The 25,091-nt window shown below is 34.6% G+C and overlaps 3 protein-coding genes, 1 long non-coding RNA gene, 2 other non-coding genes and 1 pseudogene across 6 annotated transcripts; 3 read left to right on the forward strand and 4 right to left on the reverse strand.

Annotated features, from left to right (window-relative positions):
• The first annotated feature begins 1,807 nt into the window (after nucleotides 1-1,807).
• On the forward strand, nucleotides 1,808-4,409 carry LOC145562183 (BTB/POZ domain-containing protein At5g66560-like). Its single transcript, XM_081622371.1, has 3 exons — nucleotides 1,808-2,177; nucleotides 2,304-3,560; nucleotides 3,669-4,409. The coding sequence occupies exons 1-3, from the start codon at nucleotides 2,058-2,060 to the stop codon at nucleotides 4,221-4,223; spliced, it is 1,932 nt and encodes a 643-aa protein (XP_081478497.1). The 5' UTR covers nucleotides 1,808-2,057; the 3' UTR covers nucleotides 4,224-4,409.
• Nucleotides 4,410-9,885: 5,476 nt separating this feature from the next.
• LOC145563458 (cold-regulated 413 plasma membrane protein 2-like) lies at nucleotides 9,886-11,266 on the forward strand. The gene is made up of 4 exons (XM_081623906.1): nucleotides 9,886-10,379; nucleotides 10,521-10,628; nucleotides 10,731-10,801; nucleotides 10,892-11,266. Exons 1-4 carry the CDS (start codon nucleotides 10,195-10,197, stop codon nucleotides 11,143-11,145), a joined length of 618 nt encoding a protein of 205 aa, XP_081480032.1. The 5' UTR covers nucleotides 9,886-10,194; the 3' UTR covers nucleotides 11,146-11,266.
• Nucleotides 11,267-11,743: 477 nt separating this feature from the next.
• Nucleotides 11,744-11,836, reverse strand: LOC145565954 (small nucleolar RNA snoR8a). Its single transcript, XR_014095302.1, has one exon. It is a non-coding gene; the product is annotated as a small nucleolar RNA snoR8a (small nucleolar RNA).
• A 587-nt stretch (nucleotides 11,837-12,423) lies between these two features.
• Nucleotides 12,424-12,505, reverse strand: LOC145565967 (small nucleolar RNA SNOR75). The gene has a single exon (XR_014095315.1). It is a non-coding gene; the product is annotated as a small nucleolar RNA SNOR75 (small nucleolar RNA).
• A 1,457-nt stretch (nucleotides 12,506-13,962) lies between these two features.
• LOC145563459 (vesicle-associated membrane protein 724-like) lies at nucleotides 13,963-16,866 on the reverse strand. Its single transcript, XM_081623907.1, has 5 exons — nucleotides 16,665-16,866; nucleotides 16,416-16,571; nucleotides 14,503-14,627; nucleotides 14,347-14,409; nucleotides 13,963-14,233 (listed from the first exon to the last, which is right to left on the reverse strand). Exons 1-5 carry the CDS (start codon nucleotides 16,864-16,866, stop codon nucleotides 14,084-14,086), a joined length of 696 nt encoding a protein of 231 aa, XP_081480033.1. The 3' UTR covers nucleotides 13,963-14,083.
• A 1,228-nt stretch (nucleotides 16,867-18,094) lies between these two features.
• On the forward strand, nucleotides 18,095-20,164 carry LOC145563460 (uncharacterized). The gene is made up of 2 exons (XR_014094543.1): nucleotides 18,095-18,368; nucleotides 19,411-20,164. It is a non-coding gene; the product is annotated as an uncharacterized LOC145563460 (long non-coding RNA).
• Nucleotides 20,165-21,189: 1,025 nt separating this feature from the next.
• Nucleotides 21,190-23,305, reverse strand: LOC145563461 (pentatricopeptide repeat-containing protein At1g20230 pseudogene; annotated as a pseudogene).
• Between the last annotated feature and the right edge of the window lie 1,786 nt (nucleotides 23,306-25,091).

Raw genomic sequence — 25,091 nt, forward strand, 5'->3', positions numbered from 1 at the left:
TAAACTAATCAATTAATGGCGGTGGAAAAAGGGCCTGCTAAATCACTAAGGAAGGAAATCACAAAGAAGGCGAAAAGGAAAAAAAATTAATTTGCGGAAGCTAGATCGTAACCTAAAGTTGTGATACCATGTTAGATACTGTAAACTCCTCAGATTGGAGTGTATTCCATTAATCAATATATATAGGGTTACAATCGTGAGTCCTAAACACGTTAGGAAACTCAAAAGATATTTACAAATATTCACAAAATATATCTCCTACTATAACAGAATAACTAGAATATCTATCGTATATTCTATCAAACATAAATGAAAGAATTATTTGAGGAGAATAAAAAATGAAATTACATACTCCATACTTTTGTGAACTTAAATGAACAAACACTCCTAGTGCGCGTCGCACTTCTATTTCATTAACTCGATATTACTGTGCTGGATGTTTAAGATTATTGATCATTAACTCGATATTACTATGTATTGGAGAAAAATAATCTTACTTACTTTCATTTTTCATGTGGTTAGGCTAAAGGTTTGTTCTGTTCAGCTTATTTTCAGATCAGTTCAATTTAGTTTAGTTTAGCTCTAATCAGTTCAGTTCAATTCCTAATTTTCTTCTCTCATAAAATATTCAGTTCACTTTACTTTTGCTCAGCTCAGTAAATCAGAACAGGCCCTAAATTTCATATAGAGATGCCAAAAGATCATACAAAACTTAACCTAATAGTGAGTCTTTGGAGATAGGAATTTCCTTATTCTTTCCCTTGCTTTACACAAATTTAACTTGCAAATCTACATTGAAATTTATGAAATGATAGTATTTCCCACATCTCAAACTCTCTTTGCAATTGAATAATGGTTTTTTTTTTTTTTCACTTACTATATACATAGATGAGTCAACAATATTCAAATTATTGTAAACTATAGCCATACGTAGTTTAAAATATCTCATACATATGATACATTGATTCATTGTTTAACATTTGTGAGTGACAAAAGAAATCCCAATAAAATAAATAGAGGGGGTCTCAAATTATTTATTGGAGTGATGTAAGGGAGGGGGAGTCTAGTGCTCTTTTATATTTCATTCAAAATTTCAAATTAAAGATTTATTTTCAAAATAAAGTTACTACCTCCATTTCTTATTATTTGCATTGAAGAAGGATTATTTGTATGATATAAAAAATTTATCTGTTACAAATAATACGAAACACAGTTGTATGTTAGTTGAAATGCATATTTTAAACATATTACGGAGTAAAATTCAAGTGTTACCTTGTCCGATAATTAAAGATAATACTTGAATATTGTCATATGCAAAAGTTATTCCTATTTAGATGGTAATTGTCGTTAAAAAAAAAAACAATTATTAGATACGAAATATATATAATTAAATTAAAACTATATGATGATCATGATACTAATAATTAGTTACCACTAAAATACCTTAGTTATACTTCAATAACAGTGATATGTAGATATTTTAAAGTTCCATAACATGATAATATCATTTTAAAACTAATTTATATTTTATTATGTGTATTAAGGGTCTATTCTGTTTGACTGAACTGAACTGAAAATAAACCGAAGAGTATAGGCCCTAATACTACATTAATTTTTATAATAATTTTATGAAAAACTCACCTGCTTCATTTGTTTTGATCTCTTTCTAACCACAACAGAGATTTTCTTTATATTTTTGGACGGATTACTGTGAGATTCTTCTACTTAATTGAAGACAGTAGGATATTTCTACAATCATAAAATAAATAATTAGAAAAAAAAAGAAGGTAGAATATTCAAAATAGAAAAATAAGGAAAGAAAGACTGTAGTTGGACCCCCTTCCCTTTTATATGTAAAATTAAACCAAAATCCTTTTCCCCATTATTGGATTCCATTACACCTTTCCTTTTTATTTTCTCTTCTTTCATCTTCACTTTATCATTTCCCTTTTTCATTCCACTCATTTTTTTTTTTTTTTTTTTTTTTTTTTTTGGATCTATAGCATTATAAATTCTCTTTTGATTTTTCTCATAAAAAAATAAAAAAATAAATAAAAATGGTGAATGGAAAATCTGGTGCTGCTACTCCTAATAAAGGTCAAGCATGGTTTTGCACTACTGGTTTACCCAGCGATGTCGTTGTTGAAGTCGATGACATGACTTTCCATCTTCATAAGGTACTCAATTTGTCAGTTTTTTTTTTTTTTGGTTATTATTATATTTTTTTTTTACGGTTTTTAATTTGTGGAATTTTGTGTGTTATTGTGTAATTTGTTACTCCGGTATTTCGTAAATGATTTCAGTTTCCATTGATGTCGAAGAGTAAGAAACTCCACGACCTCATAAAACAACAAGAAGCCAACAAAGTACAACCACTAGAGCAAAGACAAGATACACAAAACGACGACGTTGAATCCGAAGACGACGATGACTTAGTTGAGCAAGAGCAATGCCACGTGTCACTAACAGAATTCCCCGGCGGCTCAGAGACATTCGAAGCCGCCGCGAAATTCTGTTACGGTGTAAAAATCGACCTGACAGCCGCCAAAGTGGCCCCACTCCGGTGCGCCGGAGAAGTTCTGGAAATGACGGAAGAATACTCGGAAGACAACCTCATCTCGAAAACAGAAAGATATTTCACCAACAATGTTCTTAAAAACATTAAGGATTCCGTGAAAGCGTTAAAATCATGCGAGTTCTTATCGCCGCTTTCGGAAAACCTTGGCATTGTTGACCGATGCATTGATGCTATTTCATCGAAAGCGTCGCTTTATGATCCGACATTGTTCGGGTGGCCGGTAAACGACGTCGTTGTAACCTCTTCAGGAGGTTCTAGAAAGAAGAATACGACGTCGTCGAAGATGAGAGACGCATGGGTTGAAGATCTTGCTCAACTGAGCTCAAATCTCTTTAACCGAGTCATCTCCTCGATGAAAGAGAAAGAAGTGAATCCGGAAGTTATTGAGAGTTGTTTGATTCATTATGCGAAAAGATGTTTTCCTGGGATTAGTCGTTCGAACCGTAAGCCGACGCCATCATCATCGATGATGGCGTCGGAAGCGGAGCAGAGACAGTTATTAGAAACGATAATATCAAGCCTTCCGCCGGAGAAGAGCTCTCGATCGCAAGCTGCTACGAGGTTTTTGTTCGGGTTATTGCGTACTGCGAACATTCTTAATGCTTCGGAAGCATGTAAATCTGCTCTGGAGAAAAAAATTGGAGCTCAACTTGAGCAAGCAACACTAGATGATTTGTTGATTCCGAGTTATTCGTATTTGACAGAAACTTTGTATGATGTTGATTGTGTTGAGAGGGTTTTAGGCCATTTTTTGGCGGATTTTGAGGAGAGAGAAATTGAAGATGATGGTGATCAAACCCTAGGTAATGTCCGATCACCGGCGATAATGCTCGTCGGAAAACTTATTGATGGTTACCTTTCGGAAATCGCTTCGGATTCGAATTTGAAACCGGAAAAATTCATTCAATTGGCTCTTTCATTGCCGGAAAAAGCACGATTATATGATGATGGTGTTTATAGAGCCGTCGATGTTTATCTCAAGGTATAAATTATGATATCTCACATTAATCATTCATTTATTAAATTTCGTACTGTATTATTTATTTAATGTGATTATTTAGTTGTGTTAATTATTTGTTGATGTTATTAGGCGCATCCATGGTTATCAGAGGAAGACAGAGAGAAAATAAGTGGAGTAATGGACTGTCAGAAGCTAACACTCGAAGCGTGCACACACGCAGCACAAAACGAGCGGCTGCCACTAAGAGCAGTAGTTCAAGTACTCTTCTTTGAGCAGCTCCAACTCCGGCACGCCATCGCCGGTACTCTAATCACAGCCGACATTGCAGCGAGTGAGTCCACTCGTCCTTCAGTCCAAGACGAGGACGAGGGGGAGAGGGATGGCGGCGATGGTGGAACCGGGGCGGGGAGGGAACAGAGTACGTGGAAGGAGGCAATAAGGGAGAATCAAGTGTTGCGGTTAGATATGGATAGTATGAGGACAAGAGTACATGAGTTAGAAAGGGAGTGTTCAACTATGAAGAGAGTAATTCAAAAGATTGATAAGGTGGGAAGTGCTTCTCCGAGTTGGAGAAGCACTATAACACGTAAGTTTGGGTGTAAGTTTAAGACACAAGTTTGTGATTCGCATGAATCAACGGTTGTGGAGAATAGGAAAGGGAGACATCACACCAATCAACGGTGACTAATTAAGTCTAGTAGAACAATGTGTCTATAGGATTAGAGAATTAATATTTAAATTCATACTAAATTGATAGGCATATTTCGTCAATTTGTAATTTTGTTGATTGTGTATTTGGAAAAGGGGAGGTACTACTACTAGCATTATAGCAGTTTTATTTGGTATGGTATTTCTCATCAATTCTTTTTTTATCCTCTCGATTTGGTAAATTCTTTTTGGTGCGATCTGATATGATGAGTACAATAATGATGTTTTTCTACTCCGTAAATGAAAATTCATAATTTACAAATGACAATAATGTAAATAAAATTCGAAAAGGATCCTGAAATCAGTATTGTAACCGCATTAGTAGAGTACGAGTAATATAGTATATTAGTAAAGTTCGTACTATTGTAGTGAGTCACTTTATTGCGCCAAATAAAATTATGTGAAAATTGGCAATACCAAAAAAAATTGTGGGACTTTTGAGGTGGAATGGAGGGAGAGAGAGGGACCGCTAGAGGCCAAGATGTATGGGGGAGTGGCCTACGGTAGTGGGGGGAAGTTGGGGGGGAATTACTACTTTATTTGTGCGAATGATTTGGGGGACTGAATGGGTCCGGGTTCGGGTTCAAGTCTGAGTTCGAGTCCAAGTCCGTCCGAAGACTTTAAGGTTAGTAATAGTAAACGTAAGATGGAGAAGTGAGTGGGTCGCATTGAAGTGGCCGGTGAGCAATACAGTTGCCCATGCAATAGTGGGGTTGCTCGTGAAGTTGCCTACCTGATACGTAATGGCATCATTTGGGGCATGTACTGAATTGGTGTGCAAATGTTTTAAGTGTTTTAGATCTTAAATTGCCGGCGAAGTTAAGGCTAGTTGTAGCGTGTAAATGAGATTAATACTTGTATTAATAATTTGTACTTTTTTTTTAAAACTTGGTATTATGATTATTGATTAATAAGCTGGTAGTATTTGGGTAATAAAAAACTAAGTTCATTTAAGGCATGCTTATTGAGATTCATCAAGCCATGTTGAAGTAAGAGAAAGTTAGTTGCATGAGAAAAAGTAGAACGGGAAAAGTAGGTTTTGTTTGGGTGGCAGATTAAACTCAGGATTCGTGTGAGTAATATGAGGCGAAAAGGGTGATTGGTTTGTAGGGAGGGATTAGTACACGATAAGGTTGGCAATGCTTGATAAAATACACTCCGTACTCCGTAGTCTGATAGTTGATTTTTTTTGTTCATCTTATTTGGAACTTCGACACTATTTATATTTATTCATATTTATAAGATAATTAAGAGAATTTTTATGGATAAAGAATATGAGGAAGTATTTCCTAATGGCTCCGTATTACTTTGACTACAACTTTTTGTTAATTACAATGTACCTAGAAATATTAACTACATATATAGATGATGTTGGATTAATGTTACGAGTAGTGTGTTTCTTCAATGTATTAGACTTTTAAAGATTTACTATAGTTATAATCTTGTAATTTAATGGTGAAATTGTGTATTTATAAATGTGTTGATTAAACTTCTACAATTTTAAAGATACATAGGAAATACTATAATTTTAGAGTCGTACACTGTACAACAATAAGTGTTTAGTGGAAAAGAAGTTTGTGGAACAAATCAACAAATACAAATTCATCTTCAGTAATCTAAAGTACGCGGTGTAAAATAAACGAAGTATAGATTCGAATAGAATATGGAGTAGAATATTTGAGGATCGGATTTGCTTTAAAAACATTATTGCATTCCTATTAAAAAAAAATAAAAAAAAAATAAAAAAAAAAATAAAAAAACCCATTATTGCATAAAATTTTGGTTGTACAATAAGAGCTCATAGTGTAATCACATTCGAACAGCGCTTTTGAGTTGGTGAAAAGCTCATAATAATTATGTTCGTGGTTTTGGCAAAGAAACTAAGAATTGAACGACATTCTTTAAAGAAGGTGAGTGTTCGATACTGTAGCTCAAAACAAAACTCCCTAGATAAATAAACCAGCCAAAAAGAAGGACAAAAGGATCGTGGAGTGTGTTGTACATAAGTCGTTTAAACCTATTTAATTACTCATGAGTTATAACAGTATAAGACCGATTTAAATAATTATTTGCTCATACAGTATGGAGTATCAGATAGCTTATTTTAAATTGATTAATTATTTAATTATCTAAGAAATTAAAAGGAAACAAACTTGTTTGTTCGTTTTGGCAATCATACTCATGGAGTTTGAATATCAAAGTTCAACGAACGAGTTAGAATAAACTTAGAAGAATATTGTTTCTTTTGTTAGTTCAATTTGGCCTTTGCACATAGCTCAATTATCTTAAAAAGGTATTGTTTGATTTGTTTCAGTTCAAGAGTACTCTTGAAGAAAGTAGTTTAACTTTTGTTCCAATTATTTTGTTGTCTTTGTACAACATTCTAAGATTATTTTTTTTCTTTTTCAAATAGAACAACTTTGGAGCACGTTGATCAATTTGTAAAGTCGATCTTTTACTGATATTATCCAAATTCAAATAACAATTAAATGCGAATATTAGTTTTAATAAGTTGAAATAAGTTCAGATAGAATAAGATAAGTTCATAATAGGTAGTAAATATTAGGTGGATAAAACACAATGTTAATGGATAAAGTCATAAAACTTGAATTCCTATGAAAAAAAAATACAACGGAGTATGTAATAATTATGATGTTTTCTATCTATCAGTTTGTCAAATTATGTGAGCAAAGAATTGATTAGAAACCCAAAAGTGTAATGAAAACATGTACAATTGAAGTATAGTATATTAACAAACTTGTAAAATCAACCTCCACATTGTGCATGCATAATTAGTTAATTACTAATTACTAGGTCAAACACAATGTGAATTGTGAATTATCAACTACTACCAAGTCTCCCTGAACCTAACATGTAACAAACTTGAAAAATCAATCTCATCTTTTGGTACAGTGGTGCATCCATATAATATTATCCCCTTGTGTTTAAGCAATAATGTTAATTAACGATGATAATCATAATCCAAAAGTGAAGACGACCTTTTCAACGTGGGAAAATTGGGTAATTATTAGTCAAATTATGTAATAATCAAGTAATTATCAAGGCCCAAAAAAGTAGACTTTGGAATTAAACTTTGGCCATTGAAAACATAGATCAAGTATAAATTTAGGGGTGTCAATTCGGGTAAACAATTCGGGTTTGGGTTGGGTTTATCAGTTTCGGGTTATAACGGGTCGGTTTATAACGGGTTGAAATAATTAGCGGGTCGGTTTTGGGTCGGTTTTGAAAATTATCAAGTCAGTTCGGTTTGGTTTTTGTAATTGCAGTTTCTATTCGGATCGGGTCCTTATCGGGTCGGGTTCTAGTCGGTTCGGGTCATAATCAATTTGGGTTGAATCTGGTCGGTTTGAAAACGGGTTTAGCCCGTTTAATGTGGGTATCGGTTAAAAACAGTTCGGGTCTTAATCAGGATGGGTCGTGATTGGTTCGGGTCATAATCAGTTTGGGTTAAACTGGGTCGGTTCGAAAATGGGTTTCGGTTCAAAACAGATCGGGTAAAATCGGGTCCAATCATTATCGTTTCAGGTTATAATCGGTTTAGATTGAACTTGGTTGGTTTGAAAACGAGTTTACCCAATTTGATGCGGGTTTCTAATCAAATCATATCGGGTTAAAATTGAGTCGGATGATTGTGGAGTCGAATTAGTCAGATAACGGGTAGGAACGGGTCATGTTATAATCAAGTCAAGTCATAAATAAGTTGGGTTTATCGAGTAGTGGGTTGAAACGGATTAGATCATAAACATATTGGGTAACAGGTTGTAATAACGGGTTACAGGTTTTAAACGGTTTGGTCTCAACGGGTTACAGGTCGTAAACGGTTCGGTCACAACGGGTTACGGATTATAACCGGTTCGGTCACAACGGGTTACGGGTTGAAACGATTCAGGTTTATCGGATTTTTATCGGGTATTAACGGTTTTCGGTTTAAAATGGGTCGGGTTACTATCGGGTTTAGGCGTAATCGGTTTGGGTTGCTTTCAGTTTCGGGTTGTAATGGTTTGGCTTGATACCGGGTCGGGTTAGTAACGATTCGCACAAATTCGATTTAGTTCAGTTTCGGGTTGGAAAAAATTGGGTCGGGTCAGTTTTCGGTTTCCAAAAAACGGGTTTTAAGCAGTTCAGTTCCTTTTCGGATCGGTTCGAAACAGTCGGGTTTAACGGTTCGGGTCAGAAACTGACAGCTCTAAGTATAATGATGACACTCATAGTTTAACATACCATAATTTCTTGACAATCATGTGTGAAAAGTTTTTCATTGATTTAGGACAAAGGAAAAGACGTTCTAAAAAGGTTAAAAATAATATGGTGGAAATGCCTTTCTATAGGAGTAGGTGGTAAACAGGTTATAAAAAGGGTCATGCATAACCTGCTACCATCCGTTATTTTTGACAAGAGAGTTTCTGCCCACAAGAATCCTGTTCATGATTGAAATCGTCTTTTGTGGGATCAAATTAAATTACTAATTAAATTTCATTCACTTGTCCTATTTAATTTAAATTATTGCTTTATTTAATCAAATTTATTATGAAAAAAATAAAAAAAATAAAAAAATAAATTTCACACTCGCCCCCTTTACATTTTCTAGCATATTATGCTAGGCAAATGATATAATTGGAGACAAAGAAAGTAATATTGGAATTTCCCTTTTGTTTTTTGTCCTTCTGTGTTTCACCCGGTTCACCCTTTGGGCTAATCCGGATTCGGGGATCAATTCTGGGTGGTTAGCTTCCAGTCCCCTCCCAATTGTTGTTGCGAGAGATCGAACACGGATCCTCTCTACCAAGTGTAGTCCCAATCACCTCTACACCAACATCCAATTGGTATATTGGAATTCCCTTTATCTTATATATTTTCTAGATATGTAATGAAAGTTGAACCTTTATTCATGAGAGCATACTTGGAAATAAGGATATGGGCATGATATAGTTGTCCTTTCATTTTCCAAAAATTAGAATAAGTCTTTTTGGTAGTGAGTACTGAGTAGTGACCATAGCATTGTTTCATTATTTTTAGACGTATTTCTTTGTAATGTTGTGCCTACTATTGTGCATATTTAATTATTAATACCTATAATTATGTCTATAAAAAAGAAAAATCATTTATTGAGACAAATCAAAAGTAATACACATAATTAATTTTTTCTTATATATCAAAAATAATTTAAATTATTCCCTTAACTGTGAAAAATTGCAAAATTATGGTTAGAGATGGAGGATTGGATGGAGTGTTATAATAATAATAATAAATTTTAAAAAAGGTTACGTTAATACATATCTTTAATCTATGTATCGAAAGAGAGTACAAAAAACTGTTAGATCGATCTCTTCAACAAATAAAATTAGTTTCATAGTTTTGATGTATATTATACATATGACTTGAAATTAAGGAATGATATTTAGCTCCAAAAATGTGAATGGTTAGCTTTTCGTCCTAAAGACTATGTAAAAATGTACCACATCACATTGAGATGCAAAAATTAACTACTCCGTACAACTCTACAAGTATTAATTCTGAATTGAAGCAGCTTAGAAATTTACTTTATCCTTAATTATTTGGGCTGGACCATCTCATTTGTTATTCATAATGGCAGATCAGATAACAACTTGAAGCTAAAAACATTGAAAAACAAGCAATATTTTGGGCCTTTCATAAATAGAAATATGGGCCAATTTTGTACAAAGGCATAAATGGCTTATAGTATAAACTAACAAGTGTAGTTCCGCATGTTAAGGTTTCAGCAGCCTATTCATTCGGATCAAGCAAATCTTGTGGCTATTTTACATTCTAATACGTTTGAAATGTTACTTAATCTTCTTCAATCTTCACTTGTTTTCCGTAATAATAATACACTTTCGTTTTTCACACACATATTAACATCTTCATAGGAATTTAGTGAGCTAAAGAAAAGAAATAGGTACCGAAAATGGGCAGAGTAGTGAATTATATGGCAATGACAACTGAGCAACTAGCCGCGGCCAATTTGATCAATTCCGACATCAATGAGCTCAAGATTGCTGTGATGACACTCATTCATGATGCTTCTAGACTCGGCATCACCTCAGGATTTGGAACTCATTTTCTTAGATGGCTAGCCTCTCTTGCTGCTATGTGAGTTTCTATTTTTATTCGCAATTCAATTGCCTATTGACTAGATACCATATGATCATATCATAGTTTAGCTGATGAAATGGAAGTAGCTTCTTGTATTTGCTAACGCAAAATCTTTAATTTTTTCAATGTTTGATGCAGTTACTTGTTGATCCTGGATCGCACAAATTGGAGAACCAACATGCTCACATCACTCTTAGTACCATACATATTCCTCAGTCTTCCTTCTGGCCCTTTTTACCTTCTTAGGTTATTATTCCTTTCCTTCTCTATTACATCATATAGCACCCTGCTTTCTATAATGGTTTCATTCATCGATCATATAACTAACTCACAAATTACATGCCACAGGGGTGAGGTTGGGAAATGGATTGCTTTTGTCGCGGTTGTGCTAAGGCTATTCTTCCACCGCCGCTTCCCAGGTACATATCATCCTCTAAACTCACACTCCTTATCTATATCAGCTCATGAAATCATTTACAAAATAACAATTGAACATGAAAAATGTGCAGAATGGTTAGAAATGCCAGGATCATTGATACTATTGTTGGTGGTAGCTCCAGAATTGCTAGCACACAAATTGAAGGATAGTTGGATGGGAGTTGTAATTCTGTTAATCATAGGGTGTTATTTGCTGCAAGAACATATCAGGGCAACTGGTGGCCTAAGGAATTCATTCACTCAAAGCCATGGAATTTCCAATACAATTGGACTGCTACTCTTATTGGCATACCCAATTTGGTCCATGGTTATTTTCATGATATAATTAACTCATCAAGTTTTGCCGTTTAAATTATTCACTGTCATAATTATTACTCCTGTTAAATTTGTGTAATAGGTAATTAAAAGGCTTTCTTCCAATATTTGTCCCCGTTCCATTTTCTTTGGTCCAGCTTTTTGCTTTTTAATGTCATTCATTATAAATCCTTGGTATTATCGAGAAATGATAAATCTATTTCCGTTATATTTATACGAGAATCAATCAACTAAGAGCCTGTTCTGATTGACTAAACTAAACTAAACTGAACTTATTGGAGCTGAACTGAACTGAATATTTTATGAGAGAAGGAAATTAAGAACTGAACTTATTAGAGCTGAATTAAAATAATCTGAAGAGAACAAACCCTAAATTAACATCTAAAAGTATATTCTCTTTAACTCTGTAATTGTTCAAAATTATTGCAAAGTACAGAGTAGTTTATACAAGAATACTTTACCAACTAAATTAACTAAAAACAATTTGATTAGAACAAAAACTTTACCAACTAAATTAACCAATTAATACAAGAAAAATGATGATTTTAGAAATATATATTTTGAATATTTTCAATTTAAAAGAGCTTCGATGATTGAAAGCGGGGTAAAACGCTCATATTCTATGGGGTATAGATGAGTCTATCATGCCATTAAAAAAATAGCAATTCAGAACGAGGAATTTTTATAATCACTGCTATTTTACCCCAACTTTGGAAAATTTCTTTAATTCAATTTGTTGCTAACTAGTACCATTATTATTATTGTAATTTCATTTTAAGTAAAGTAAAATGATGGACCACATTTCTAAACAGTAAAACAAATCCCTACATAATATCCCATCAAATGAAAGCCCATTATTGCTCATCATAGGAAAATCATTATATGGTTTTGTAAACACCTTTTAATAGTATATTAACAATGTTATAATTTATTCATTAAAAAAACTATACAATTGGATCAATATTAACTTAAAATTATCAAGATTAAAAATTTCATCCAGGTTGAAAAAACAGAGAAAGGGGGGAAATTGCAGCTCAAAAGTGCTTGAAAAATAATCATGGATAGCATAGAATAACTACACTATTCTCATTAATTTAATGAGAGTGTAATTACTTTCTCATCATAGCTGCTTTTGCTTCCCTTTTAAGCATTCACAAACACCCACAATAATAATCAATTGAAAAAAATAATAATGAAATTGCAAATTAAAAAAAAAAAAAAAAAAAGTTGAAATTTATTAGATTTCATGAAATTAAAAATAAAGAAAAAGAGGGAAGAAATGTATGATTCCTCTCAGACAAATGCCTCGTTTTGTCGTCACAATGTTAAGAATGGATCGGACTCGTCATCTGTTTGTATCATCAATGAGAAATCAACACTTTCTTCTGATTTTTACACCTTTTTTTTTTTTTTTTTTTTTTTAACAACAACAAACAAATGAAATAAAAAGGAATTATTGAGAAAATTGAATATAGGGAAAAATCAAATAAAGAAAACAAATACGAGTATAAAATGGATTGAAAATGAAGAGTGAGCAAGGAGGAGAGAGAATGGAAGAGAAACGGAGAAGGAGGAGGAGTAATTATAGGTAAAGTCTAAAAAAAGCGGTGGATATTAGGGTTAAGGATTAGGGTTCAAAGTCAACTACTCATCATTTGGTCTAAGTTAGGCCCAGGCCCATTTACCCACTTGAAGAATTCTCATTCAACCCTCGTCTAATGAAGTAATGATGTGTAATGAGTAGTCACCATGTGTTGTTAAGGGAAAATTAAATGATTAGGGGTTACTTTGATTTGCTTCTAAGGTTTCATGATTTGAGCATGGGGTTAAACATTAAAATTATAAGGAATTTGAGGGTTTAGGTTAAGACGATTTGAAGCAATGGGAATGTCATTGTTAGGGAGTATTTTTAGTTAAAAAAAATGGAGTCCTATTAGAGTTGGAGACTTGAAGTAGCGGTTGTGATGTCTTATATTTTGGCACTTGGAAGGCTGGAACTATTAATCCTTTTGGCTAGCTAGATAGCTGAAGTTGAATGGAATTGAACCGAGGTGCCTAGACTTGGTTGTTAATGTCATTACTGTTGATTAATTTGATTTAAGTTATATTTTACTCAAATATCAAATTCAAATTGTACAAATAGTACAATAAGCAGTGATAGTCTGATAGATGTCATTTTTTTTTTTTTTTTGGTTGTTGTTGTTATTAGAGACACTTTGTGATGAAGATTTTCTTATCCTTTTCTCCCATTCCCAAATGGCCTAGTCCGCTAATATGGACCAGACATGTAAGAGATTTTGATCCAATATGACCCCTTCTCCTTTTCTCTACATAACTCTAGTACAATTAGTCAATTAGGTACATTTGTGAGACCAATGAAGTATAAAGACAAAAGTCCATGTGCTTTACTTTTTGGGGAAAATGCCTAGACAAATATTTGACCTACAAGCCTTTATCAAAAAATTACAATTTCATTATTAAGTGGTCCTCTATAGTTGATATACGGAGTACCCCTAGAATTTGTTATATACACCCGGGTGTATTGTACACCCAACTAAGTTTTATTCTTTATTTGATGGTTAACAATCATCACAATGAGAACAAAATACTCATGAGTGTACGGTACACCCAGGTATAAATAAGTAATATAAGTAATATAACATCCTCTCCCTTTCTTAGAGCAAATAGTGTATCATATTTAGCTTGTTTCATACATGTGTAACACCTTTAAGCTGTGTTGTGCTACCAAAAAAAAAAAAAAAAAAATCCTCATTCAACCGTTATCTATTTTTTCATAAAAAAAATAAAACACAATTGAACAATAAGATAATTTTGAAACAAAACTGAATATTTCTCATAAAACAATGAAGTCAAACATTGCCAATTGTCCTCTTCACCTCTCTGTACAACATACATAATGTACACAGCCGGTCCACAAATCATAGCGGTCAGCTACAGTTAAAACCGTTGCAAATTGAAGCCCAAATAATCAATGCCAAATTCAGAAGAATTATTCCTAGGATGATTAGTTTTATTTTGGCATTCTGATACCACATCTTCCTTCTTATCTCTATTGCTCTATTTCTGTACTCAAGAGACTGAAACAACAAAGAATTAACTACATATATTAGCAATTGCATGCACAATCCTTCTGAGAAAAGGCGGTATGTGTCACTTTTCAAATAGATGGAGTATGATATAAATGAATTACCGAATCATGTAGTGCCTCAGCCTTGTCTACAACAGTGTTTATTTGCTCCCCTCTCTCAAGAATCTAGAATACAAAGCAATTAAACAGACAAGCGTTAAACTCAAAACATTGCAATCGTTCAAATGCATTTCCTTCATTAGTCTCAAACTTATTTACCTTGTTTACATTGTCTGTTATGATAACTTGGACCTCGGAAATTTGAGCTTTCACTTTTGCTACCCTATCAATTTCTTCAGCATGATCAACAACCCATTGCATATTCTGCTTCATTATAGGTAGGCCTGAGCAGAACTATCTGATTATCCGATAATCCGAAGATCCGATCCGCACCCGATCCGAAAGTTTAGGATAACCGATCCGAAAACATTTTCGGATCGGGTACCCGATCCGAAATTTTCGGATATCGGATCGGATATCGGATATCGAAAATTTAAATTTCGGTTATCCGAATATCCGAAATAAAGTCGGATATCGGATATCGGATCGGATATCCGACCCGATATCCGAAAATTATCCATATGCCCAACAGCCCAAGCCCAACAAAAACTCAACTTACCCTAAATCCCTAATTTCTAATCCGCCTCTCTCTTCTCACTGTTCTCAGTTTCTCACTCCTCTCACGAATCTCTTCATCTCTCCTCTAGTCCTCTCTACGACTCTACTCCTTTCTCGGTTTCTCCATCTCCGGCCACCTTCAAAGACTCAAATCCACCACAATCTTCCCTCACTCCTCCACCAGAAGCCGCGACGCCCCTCACTCCTCCACCAGAAGCGGCGACGCCCCTCACTCCTCCACCAGAAGCGGTGACGACGCCCCTCACTCCTCCACCAGAAGCGGCGCCCCTCACTCCTCCACCAGAAACGGCGGCGCCCCTCACTACTTCACCAGAAGCGGCGCCCCTCACTCCTCCACCAAGGTAACCCTCACTCACTCAATGTTCTACTGACATTACAATCAAAGAATTATAGATCTGTATATTATACCATTAGTTAAGAATCTTAGTTATGAGATTCAAGTATAAAATCAAAGTATCTTCTTAGGTTGGGACTTGGGATAAATGGGGTTATCAGAAAACCAGTTCTTTTACAGGAAATCATCGATGAGGTTCGTAGAGTCTTAAGTGCAGCCAAATAAAGCGATTTTGTGATACTTTTTTTTGTAAGAAAGGAAAAAAAAAAAAAAATTCTTGTTTACGATTCAAACGGAGTGTAAGAAGTTGAGCTCCAAGGTTTCTCTTATAGTGTAGGGTTGTTGACTTGCCCCCTTCGTTGATCCGCTATCGGTTTCCGGCGTTGATGGCTTATTTTTAAGTATAAGATAAAATGCATGTATTGTTAAGTTGTTAACTATTTGGACTTTAATGTATCTGTTAACTTTAAATTTTCTTTGTTACATAATTTGTACTTTTGTAGCAGACTAGCAGTTACCTAATTACTTTGCATTTTGGCAAATTGGCAGCCATGGCAGGTTATTTATATTTTGTAATTTTATTACTTTGTTTTTTTCTAAAAATTAGTTGTGGACAATATTTACAAGTCCCTTTTTTTTAATAGGATAATTAATTAATTATTTTTAATAGGATAATTACACATTTATTTTATCTCTCTTTGTTCAGGTTCTGAGTAACAAGAGGATAAAATGGGACAAAAAAAAATAAAAAAAATCAATTTTGCCATTCAAAACAACTAGTAATCAAAGTAGTCAAATATAGGATATCCGATATATCCGATCCGAAAAGTTCGGATATCCGGATCTTCGGATATCCGAATTTTTCGGATCGGATACAAATAGCAAATATACGAATTTTCGGATCCGGATATCCGATCCGAAATCCCCTTTCGGATCGGATATCCGATCCGTGATCAGGCCTAATTATAGGCCTGCTCATGATACCGGAAAAAACAAGTAACATAAAAGTTGTGTTTACCGGAGGAAACATAATTTTTTCAAAAAACTTTTTCTTCCATATTCCTTTATTTGGTTTGTTCAGAAATAAAAATTCAGTTCAAATTAACTTCATGCATACCAAATTTAATTTAAGTGTTTAGATGTTCAGTTTGGCAAGGACTTAAAACGTACCCAAATTTCTTACTGAGACTTTTTGCAGTGGCAGCATCCCCTTCACCATGACCATATCTTTTCTTGAAGTCCTGTTTGATTCGGTCAAGAACCTCGAATAGAATCTGTTGTGTTCCCACAGTTTCTCTGGCTACAACACCATAAACTGGAAAAGAGTACATAACATCATTAGCATCTTATTTAGAACATACTCCTTATAATCTAACAAATAAATGTTGTTTTGGAATGTAATGACTACCATATGGTCCATATCCCTCTTCAACTAGGAAATTAAAAGTGTGGCCATCGTACTTCATGGTGAACTTCTTGTGAGGATCAGCAGGGAGATTCTCGAGCCATTGAGCAGCAATGCTCGGTAAGTTGCTAGGCCGGGCGGTGTGCTCAGCCAATATAACCGCCCCTCGAGCTACAAAACTGTATACAATCCATTCTTGACCCATGTTATTATCCCAAAAAATACCAGAATTTGGAGGTTTCTTAGCTTAATCTGCAAGTGGCAAGCACTTTCAGAAAAAGCTCTGAAAACACGTACAGTATATACCTTGTTATTAACTTTGGCTTCTTTAATCTGTATATATTTGATGCTGAAATTTCTTGATTAACTTATAGAAATAGTTCTTGAAAAAATCAGATGTTGAAATTGTCTTATTTCAAAATATATCAGCGTTTGGTTAAGAAGACCTTTTCTATTCCTTTCAAAAAAAAAAAAAAGCATAGATTATTAGTTTAATTGACGAGGTTTGTTCAATATTTCATCACATACTGGATTACTGGATCCAATATATCGTTAGCATTCTGTTCACGCCATCAAGCTATTCACTTTTGAAAACATTATTTTACATATAAACAATTTGCAACTATATATACGCAAGCACTCCTGCGGCCTATTTGACAAACAGTTATAAATGGGATGAAGCAATAGTGTAATACATTTACTCATCTTGCAAGGAAAATTATTTCTTTGAAAATTCAGAATTAATTCTTTTAAAATTACTCAAAAATCCATAAGTTATTTATTTATTTTTCATTTTTTTTAAAATATATATATATATATATATATATATATATATATATATATATATATATATATATATAACCTACGAGTATTAAATTATAAAGCGCAGCCTTTATAATGTTGACTAAGCTTTGATTAACCTTCTTCCCTTCTAGAGACAAGTTTGAACTCTGACCCAAAGGAAAGTCACAATCTTCAGGATTAAAACTCCAGATTCTTTTCAAATATACTCATCCTTTTTCACATTATTTACTCTAAAATTGACCTCATTTTTGTTGAACTTACTTATCCTGCTATATCATTTTTTTTTCTTTTTACAAAGATATACTACGTCCGATTTTTATTATTTGCAACTTTGGGTATTATTTGTGAGATATAAAATATTTCAAAGTTACAAATAATTAAAATCGAAAGTAGTATAAAATATCAGTTATTTGATCTTTATCATTGAAGGGGATAGCATTTATCTTTTGGGAGGATCAATAATCTACTTGTAGTAATTATCTTATTAAAAGTGGTGGTTATACCTACACTGACCAGGAATTCATTCCTAAAAAAAAAAAAAAAAAAATTTGACAAGGACTTCATTGTGTGAAATACAAAAACTATTAGAGAAACTACTAGCAATATTATCCTCAAGTTGCCAATAGAAAAAGACCTCTTATCATCGTATGACTCCTATCCTATCTTTTTGTCCTCTACTCATATAGCCACAAAATACCCAAACTACCTAGATTAAGCTCTCTTTTTCTCAGTTTTACATAGCAGAGAATAAAGAACCCTTCATGCAACCCTCTAAGAGTCTAAGGTAAATCCTTGAGGCAATTGGCGGCGAAGCAGATGCTGGCCAACCATCTTTCTTCAATGTAGGTTGCGCGTCGAGTTTGATCTCGCCACCTTAGATCTCACTTCACTCACATTGCCTCGGTAAGTTTCCTGGATCTCTTATTAGGCAATCTAATTAATTAGTATAAAAATCAAAATCATTTAAAAAAAATACAAACTCGTGTGTCCAACCTAGACGTATGATGTGGCTAGATAATAAGAGTTCTTGTTTCAAATCTTACACATTGGTAGAAAGCGTATTACATTTGAATTCACACAATATTTGATGTGATGATTTATTGTAAAGGCAAGAAAAATACATCAATAAGGTTATATTAGAGGGAATATATTAGAGTTTTTGTAAATTTTTTAAAAATCATTAATTGCCTAGTCAATAGCTAAGTATATTATGCCTAAGATAGAGCAATTAATATAAATATGAATATTTAGTTGTTGTTTACATACATAAAGAAATTTGCTTTAGATCATCTTTTTTTTTAGAAAACTAGGGACTCTATACTGCTCCATTGGATTAGTACACAATAATTCCTTTGGAAATGCAGAGTACCCTGACATTGAATGATACACCATCTCTGTTCCAAATCAGTTGCATTGCTATGTTGCATCTGATTCGTGATAGATGGTGACAGACTCATCTTGTGTAGATGATACAAATTTGGTTCCGTATATCTAGCAAGTTATTAGATGATTGAGGAAAGTTTTTAACAGTGTGTTTGGATAGGGTAATTTGGAGGGGAAGGGAAGGAAGAGAAAGCAAGGTATTTCGTCCCTATCGTTCCCTCCCTTCCTAATACTTCCAATGTTGATACATTTGGAAGAAAAGTGCAAAGTTTCCTTCCCTTTTGTCCCCTCCCTTCCCTTTCCTTTCTCTTTCTTCGGTCTTTCCTTCTTTTAATTCTGTATTAGAATTTCTGAGTAACCTGTTAGGGTCTGGTGCAGATATAATTTCACTATACTAAAAGATTGGTTTTTGTTGTATGATGACAGGTAAATTTTACCAACTGCTTCATATTATAATTGTACATATTTTATAACTCTCTGTCTCATCAAACTGGCAGAAAATGTAATCACTTGAGCAAACAATGTGTTATTAATATTAAGCTACTGTTAATTGAACCCACAGGTCACGAGATTAAAATGTGATGAGATCTAAAGAAAGACTTACCTTGAAGACGAGGAACTGGATTGCCAATCAGTGTTCAATGATTTGCATGAAATTGACTAATGGCAAAGTTCTGCCTTTATCCGAACATGTACACCAAAAATCTGACAGAGGGTATGAACATAGCTCCACTAAAGTTCCATTCCGTTAAACTCCCATATCATTTGACTTACATAATGAGATGAAGGGTCCATTCAAAACCCTCATTTGATCCTACTCTGAAGTTCAGATTCCTGCTGGCAGGACAGTGCTCTTTTTCACTATTAGGGGACTTCTAACAGTTGGAAAGCCAAAAAGCTACATTGGAAAATTACTTGTCCCATCATATGCTATTTTCTCCAAAGAGGTAGCTACAACTATAACAATTTAGTAGCATTGCAAGCTCGAGGAGAAATTTGAACAAGAAGAACAACACTTCATCATCCAAGGAGCCAGCGCATAGCCTTGCCAGGAGCCAGCCTGAGAGCTGGGTGGTGATTCAGGTGTACCAAACTGTACAGTTATCAAGACAAAGGCACAGAACGATGTGAACATGGAACTATGGAAGTCTGGTGTGATCGAAAGCAACATCACATTTTGTGTATGAAATAATGATGATTGCACTCCACTTGTTACAATTACCATCTAAAAGGAAATTTTGATAATCCTAAGGAGAAACTCCAAAAGTTATACAGCGTGTGATTGTGGTCAAGAAGCCAACTTCTCATCTGAAAAAGCTCATGTCCTGCATCATATCAAAAATCTGTATCAACCATGACTGCTTGCACCAATGGTAGATCAAAACACACCTCTTGAATCTAATCTGCTTAAAACCAACATAAATATGTTGCAATCAGGTCATCAAAATTGAAATTAAATATGCAACTGAAGTTTTCCAACCTAAGCCACTGTAGCTTTGTTAAGGCCAGGAAAGTGAGAACCAGGGAAGAGGGGGTTAGGATGTTGTACAGAACAGCCCAGGGAATATGGTTCCATTCTCAGAATCCTTGATATGGATGTAAAATGTATCACGTATATATTTTCACTGTTGTTGCAGATTAAGCTCATCACAAGTGCTAAACCGGTTTCTGAAAGCTTAACTAGCTGGCTGTTTAATTCTTCAGTACTAGCTAAAGAACATGTATTTCATGTTTTTACAGGTTTGCGGATGTTAGCTAAATTAGCCAATATAAGAACTCTATGAGTATGATGTACTATTGTACCTAAGAGGCTAAGACCTATGTTTGAAGCATAAAAACATTATAGTCTTTGCAGCCCTACATGAACAATATGAAAAAATAATAATAATAATAATAAATAAAAAAGAAAATCATAAAGGCTTCCACATCTTTTAAAATGGCTAGAGGCCTTAGCGAGAGCAAGACAGTCCAGGATTGGACATTGTCAATACCTAGTCCATGATGCAGGCTGTTAACAATACATATGTAAGATGATGGTTTTACCTCCAGTATTTTGCCTGATGAACTATGTTAATCTCTAATTAGTCTAATAAAACAAATTATGGACTTGATTTTTTTACCTATTTTCCTTGAACTTGGTTGAATCAATACCTCTGCCGGTCTACCCTGTAATTAGCATCCATTTTGAGCATCAATTTCTTCCAGCAGTTGTGCATGCTATGCTCATCAGGGACATAAAGCATATGTCCCTGCTGCTTGACAGCATAATAACTACGAAGTACATGTCAAACTGAACTTCTAACATCAAAGCAGCTTTGGAGCTCATAGGCCTTGAGATTGATCATGTCCACAGTTCATACACCGTATACTTTGCTACCAGATTTTCAATGAAGTAATCACCAAAAGTCTTGACAAGAGCACAAGCCATCCTTGAAATGGTGAAATCTCAAAGAGTCTCTAACAATTATCTGTATGCTAACAACCTTGGCTGTGAATTTTATGAAATTATGACAGTCACCACATATTCTTAAATTTTTGAACACACGAATTGAAGATTCCCCGTTTAAATTCAGCAACCCAAAAGCAACTGCTAGCTTCTCACTATGGTTGCATAAGACTTCCTCTTTCTCTTCTTGATCCAGATCTTGCAGAACAAAATCAGTATTTGGCAAATACCCAGCCAATCTGACCTTATATCTGATGTCACTTAAGAATTGGGATATTTTATCACTTTGTTCATTGCTATTATCACCAACAACAAATGAGTAAACCTTGTTCTTGACCTGAATCCAACTACAACCTGGAGGTTTTGATATTCCCTTTTCTTCCATTATTTTCCTATACTCAGAAGCTTCACCCCACAGTTTGCCAGCAACAAAGATGTTTGACAATAAAACATAATTTCCAGGATTGTCAGGTTCAATCTCAAACAGATGCTTGGCAGCGATTCGTGCCAAGTCAACATTCTTATACACTCTACAACCACCAAGTAAAGCTCCCCAGGCAGCAGCAGTTGGTTTCATGGGCATTTTCTGAATGTATTCATAAGCTTCTTTTAGGCGACCAGCACGACTGAGTACATCAACTAAACTTGAATAATGATCTGCATCGGGCTCAATAAAGTGATCCCTCATTGAATGAAAAGCTTGAAGACCCTCATCAACAAGTCTTGAGTGACTGCAACCAGAGAGAACCCCTGTAAAAGTTACAGAATTTGGCTTAACCCCATAAGTTATCATATTTTTGAAGAGCAACAAAGCTTCTTCCCCTCTCCCATGCATGGCATTTGCAATAATCATGGTGTTCCAAGCTATAGCGTCCTTTCTAGGCATCATATTAAATATCTGACTGGAAATCTCAAGCTCACCGCATTTAGCATACATATAAATCAAGGCTGTTATGGTAGTCATATCAGCGAAAATCCTATTCCTTAAAATGTATGCGTGGATCTCCTTTCCTTTCCTTAAGCTCTCTAAGTTCGAGCATGCAGGTAAAGCACTAGTTAAGGTAATATGATTGGGTTTGAGCCCTTGAACCTGCATTTGGACAAGCAATTCAAGAGCTTGGGTGTTCTCACCATTTTGAACACACCCACCAATCACAGTATTCCATGAATCATAGTTTAAGGTGACCCCGTGTGTTCTCATTTTATGAAATAAGCTGAGAGCCCTCTCTGATTCTCCATTTAAGAAATACGCCGATAAGATAACATTCCAAGAGACGATATCACGCACAAGCATACTATCAAACACTAATTGAGCCTCTTTCAAACATGAACAACTTGCATACAAGTCAACAAGTGCACTAGTAACAAATGTATTCTCTCCAAACCCATCTTTCACAACATACCCATGAATTTGTCTACCTAAATCCAAGCACTTCAATTTAGAACACGCAGGCAGAATCGAAGATACTGTCACTTCATTCGGCCTTAATCCACTCAACCCCATCTTACAAAACACGATCAAAGCTTCCCCAAGAAACCCACACCTTACATAACTCGACAACAATGATGTCCAAGAAATAACATCCTTGACAGGCAACTCATTGAAAACAGACAGAGCACCCTCACAACACTTACATTTCCCATACATATTAATCAACGCATTTCCCACAGTAGGATCAGACAGAAATCGAAACCTAACGGCATCTTCATGAATCTCTTTCGCTTTTGAAAGATCAGCAGATGCAGCACAAGCTTTGACAGCTGATAGAAGCAGTATCCTATCAGGCAGCTGAATGTTCTGCTTCCTGAATAAAGAATACAACTTAACTGCTTCATTTGAATGACCTTGCTTTGTGTAAGCAGAAATCAAGTTTGCCCAAGAATGTAGTTTTGGTTCAGGAATTTTGTCGAACAGTTGGCGTGCACGACTTAAATCGCCCGAATTTAGAATGGGTTTGAGCAGTTTTTCTCCTAGATGAGGTGAGATGTTGGTGGGTATTTTGAATCGCATAGTTTATAGCTAAAGGAGCGGCAGATTAGAAGAATAGCAGATGAATTTGGCGGGAAAAATCATTGACTATAATGCTTCAGCTCGTAACTGAAATAACGACTTTCAATTAATTTTAGTTATTTGCAGCGTCTCTCGTATGATTTAAATTGCCCACGCGCCACGGCGGAGCTATTTATAGACTATAGCTGGAGGACTACTAGGTTTTTGCAAAAAAAAAAAAAATACTTTTTCTTTTCCACCAAAGATAGCAAATGCAATAAAGATGGTAGTGGGTTGTGTGAAGCCGTGTCTTACACGAGGCACAAATGTTTTGAGGATAGTTAGGCCTGTCATATGATGATGGATTTTGTAAAAAGGTCGGCTCATGCACGACCTAAGCCCACATGTCATTGTGTCATGCTTACATGTATAAAATAAGTTCAATAATTTTATTGTATTTTTGTTATACAGAATCGTGTTATGTCTTGTCGTGCTTTTCTAAAATAAATGATGTAGTCCATGATTTGACACACATATTAACTTGTTTAAAATGCCCACATCATTTCCATGTTGTGTCATGCTTCTTTGTGTTGAGTTGTGTTGTGCCTCCGATTGACCTATCTTAGTGCCAACCTTAAGTACATCCTCTTGTGTTGATGTATATTTGCTTTTGGTTATTCGATTGTTGCCACTTTGGATGGGTGAAACTATGAAATCATTGTTCTTACTCGGCTAAATTGATCATTTTATGTGCCACTTTGGATGGGTGAAACTATGAAATCATTGTTCTTACTCGACTAAATTGATCATTTTACGTGACAAAGCATATGCCTTGTCTCTTTTCACTCAGCTCCCTTGTCCTTCTATCCTCAATTTTATATGTTATTCATTGTATAAAGTGAGTTTGATGCTCTATGGTTTTGATGATAACAATCTAAGCAGGTCGAGATTTTAATTTCAATTAAGCCCTGAAAAGTGCACTCGTGAAAAACCTCTCTTGCACTTCGTATTCCTAATAGATTTTGTCTAAATTTAAGCCCCCATTTATCTACAATTCACCCTTCCTCCTATAATAGTCTAATAACATACAATATTACATAATATGATTTTGTCAAAACCAAATAACATTGAAAATTTCTACTATCCAATCCCTCAAATTCTCTATGTCAAGTACATATTTTCAATAGGAATTTGGTCATCTATTTTGAAATAAAGAGAACAACATCAATAAGCCCAGGGAATCAAAAGTCTCCTATGCCTAATTGCCTTTGCATCTCCTTTGACCAAAGAATAAGATTATGAGTACCCTATAAAGTAGAATATATTATGGGTACCCTTAACCGCCCAATCAACTAACTTGATTAGCATGAGGTACTACAAAAAGAATGGCTGGTAGCAAGATTTAATATCGTCCTTTGAATTGGCTGCTGCTCATCTGTAATTTGCTCTCATCAACCTCTTTTTAAATGGTCCACTTGGTATTCAAATATTTTGTCGCCTAACTTTATATATCTACCAATATTTCTTCATTTTTAGTTTGTTAGTGCAACCTTTTTTCTTTTTCTTTGTCTTTCTTATGTATGTATTTTTAGTGCTTAATAATGCTCCAAGCCTCAATAATATTGACATGTATGTAAAATTGATTGTGTTAGATAATATAGTACTTCGAGTCTTTTTGTTTCATTTTTGTTTGTGACATGTCCCATTTTACGTATGTCGATAAAGTCAAAGAGAAATGTAAATAGTGCAACAATTAAATCGTTGCAACTCAATACAAATACGGAGTAGAAGAATGTATAATACAGAT

Source organism: Chenopodium album, chromosome 10 (genome assembly GCF_948465745.1).
Source record: "Chenopodium album chromosome 10, dcCheAlbu1.1, whole genome shotgun sequence".
Lineage (NCBI taxonomy): Eukaryota > Viridiplantae > Streptophyta > Magnoliopsida > Caryophyllales > Amaranthaceae > Chenopodium > Chenopodium album.

Coding starts and splice junctions, on each gene's coding strand:
- LOC145563459 (XM_081623907.1), bottom strand. CDS start 16,866: ATGGGTCAAGAATGGATTGTATACAGTTTTGTAGCTCGAGGGGCGGTT. Junction 16,572..16,664: donor AGAGGGATATGGACCATATG/GTAGTCATTACA, acceptor ACTCTTTTCCAG/TTTATGGTGTTGTAGCCAGA. Junction 14,410..14,502: donor TAACAGACAATGTAAACAAG/GTAAATAAGTTT, acceptor TTTGTATTCTAG/ATTCTTGAGAGAGGGGAGCA.
- LOC145563458 (XM_081623906.1), top strand. CDS start 10,195: ATGGGCAGAGTAGTGAATTATATGGCAATGACAACTGAGCAACTAGCC. Junction 10,380..10,520: donor CTAGCCTCTCTTGCTGCTAT/GTGAGTTTCTAT, acceptor TGTTTGATGCAG/TTACTTGTTGATCCTGGATC. Junction 10,629..10,730: donor GGCCCTTTTTACCTTCTTAG/GTTATTATTCCT, acceptor TACATGCCACAG/GGGTGAGGTTGGGAAATGGA.
- LOC145562183 (XM_081622371.1), top strand. CDS start 2,058: ATGGTGAATGGAAAATCTGGTGCTGCTACTCCTAATAAAGGTCAAGCA. Junction 2,178..2,303: donor TGACTTTCCATCTTCATAAG/GTACTCAATTTG, acceptor AAATGATTTCAG/TTTCCATTGATGTCGAAGAG. Junction 3,561..3,668: donor CCGTCGATGTTTATCTCAAG/GTATAAATTATG, acceptor TGATGTTATTAG/GCGCATCCATGGTTATCAGA.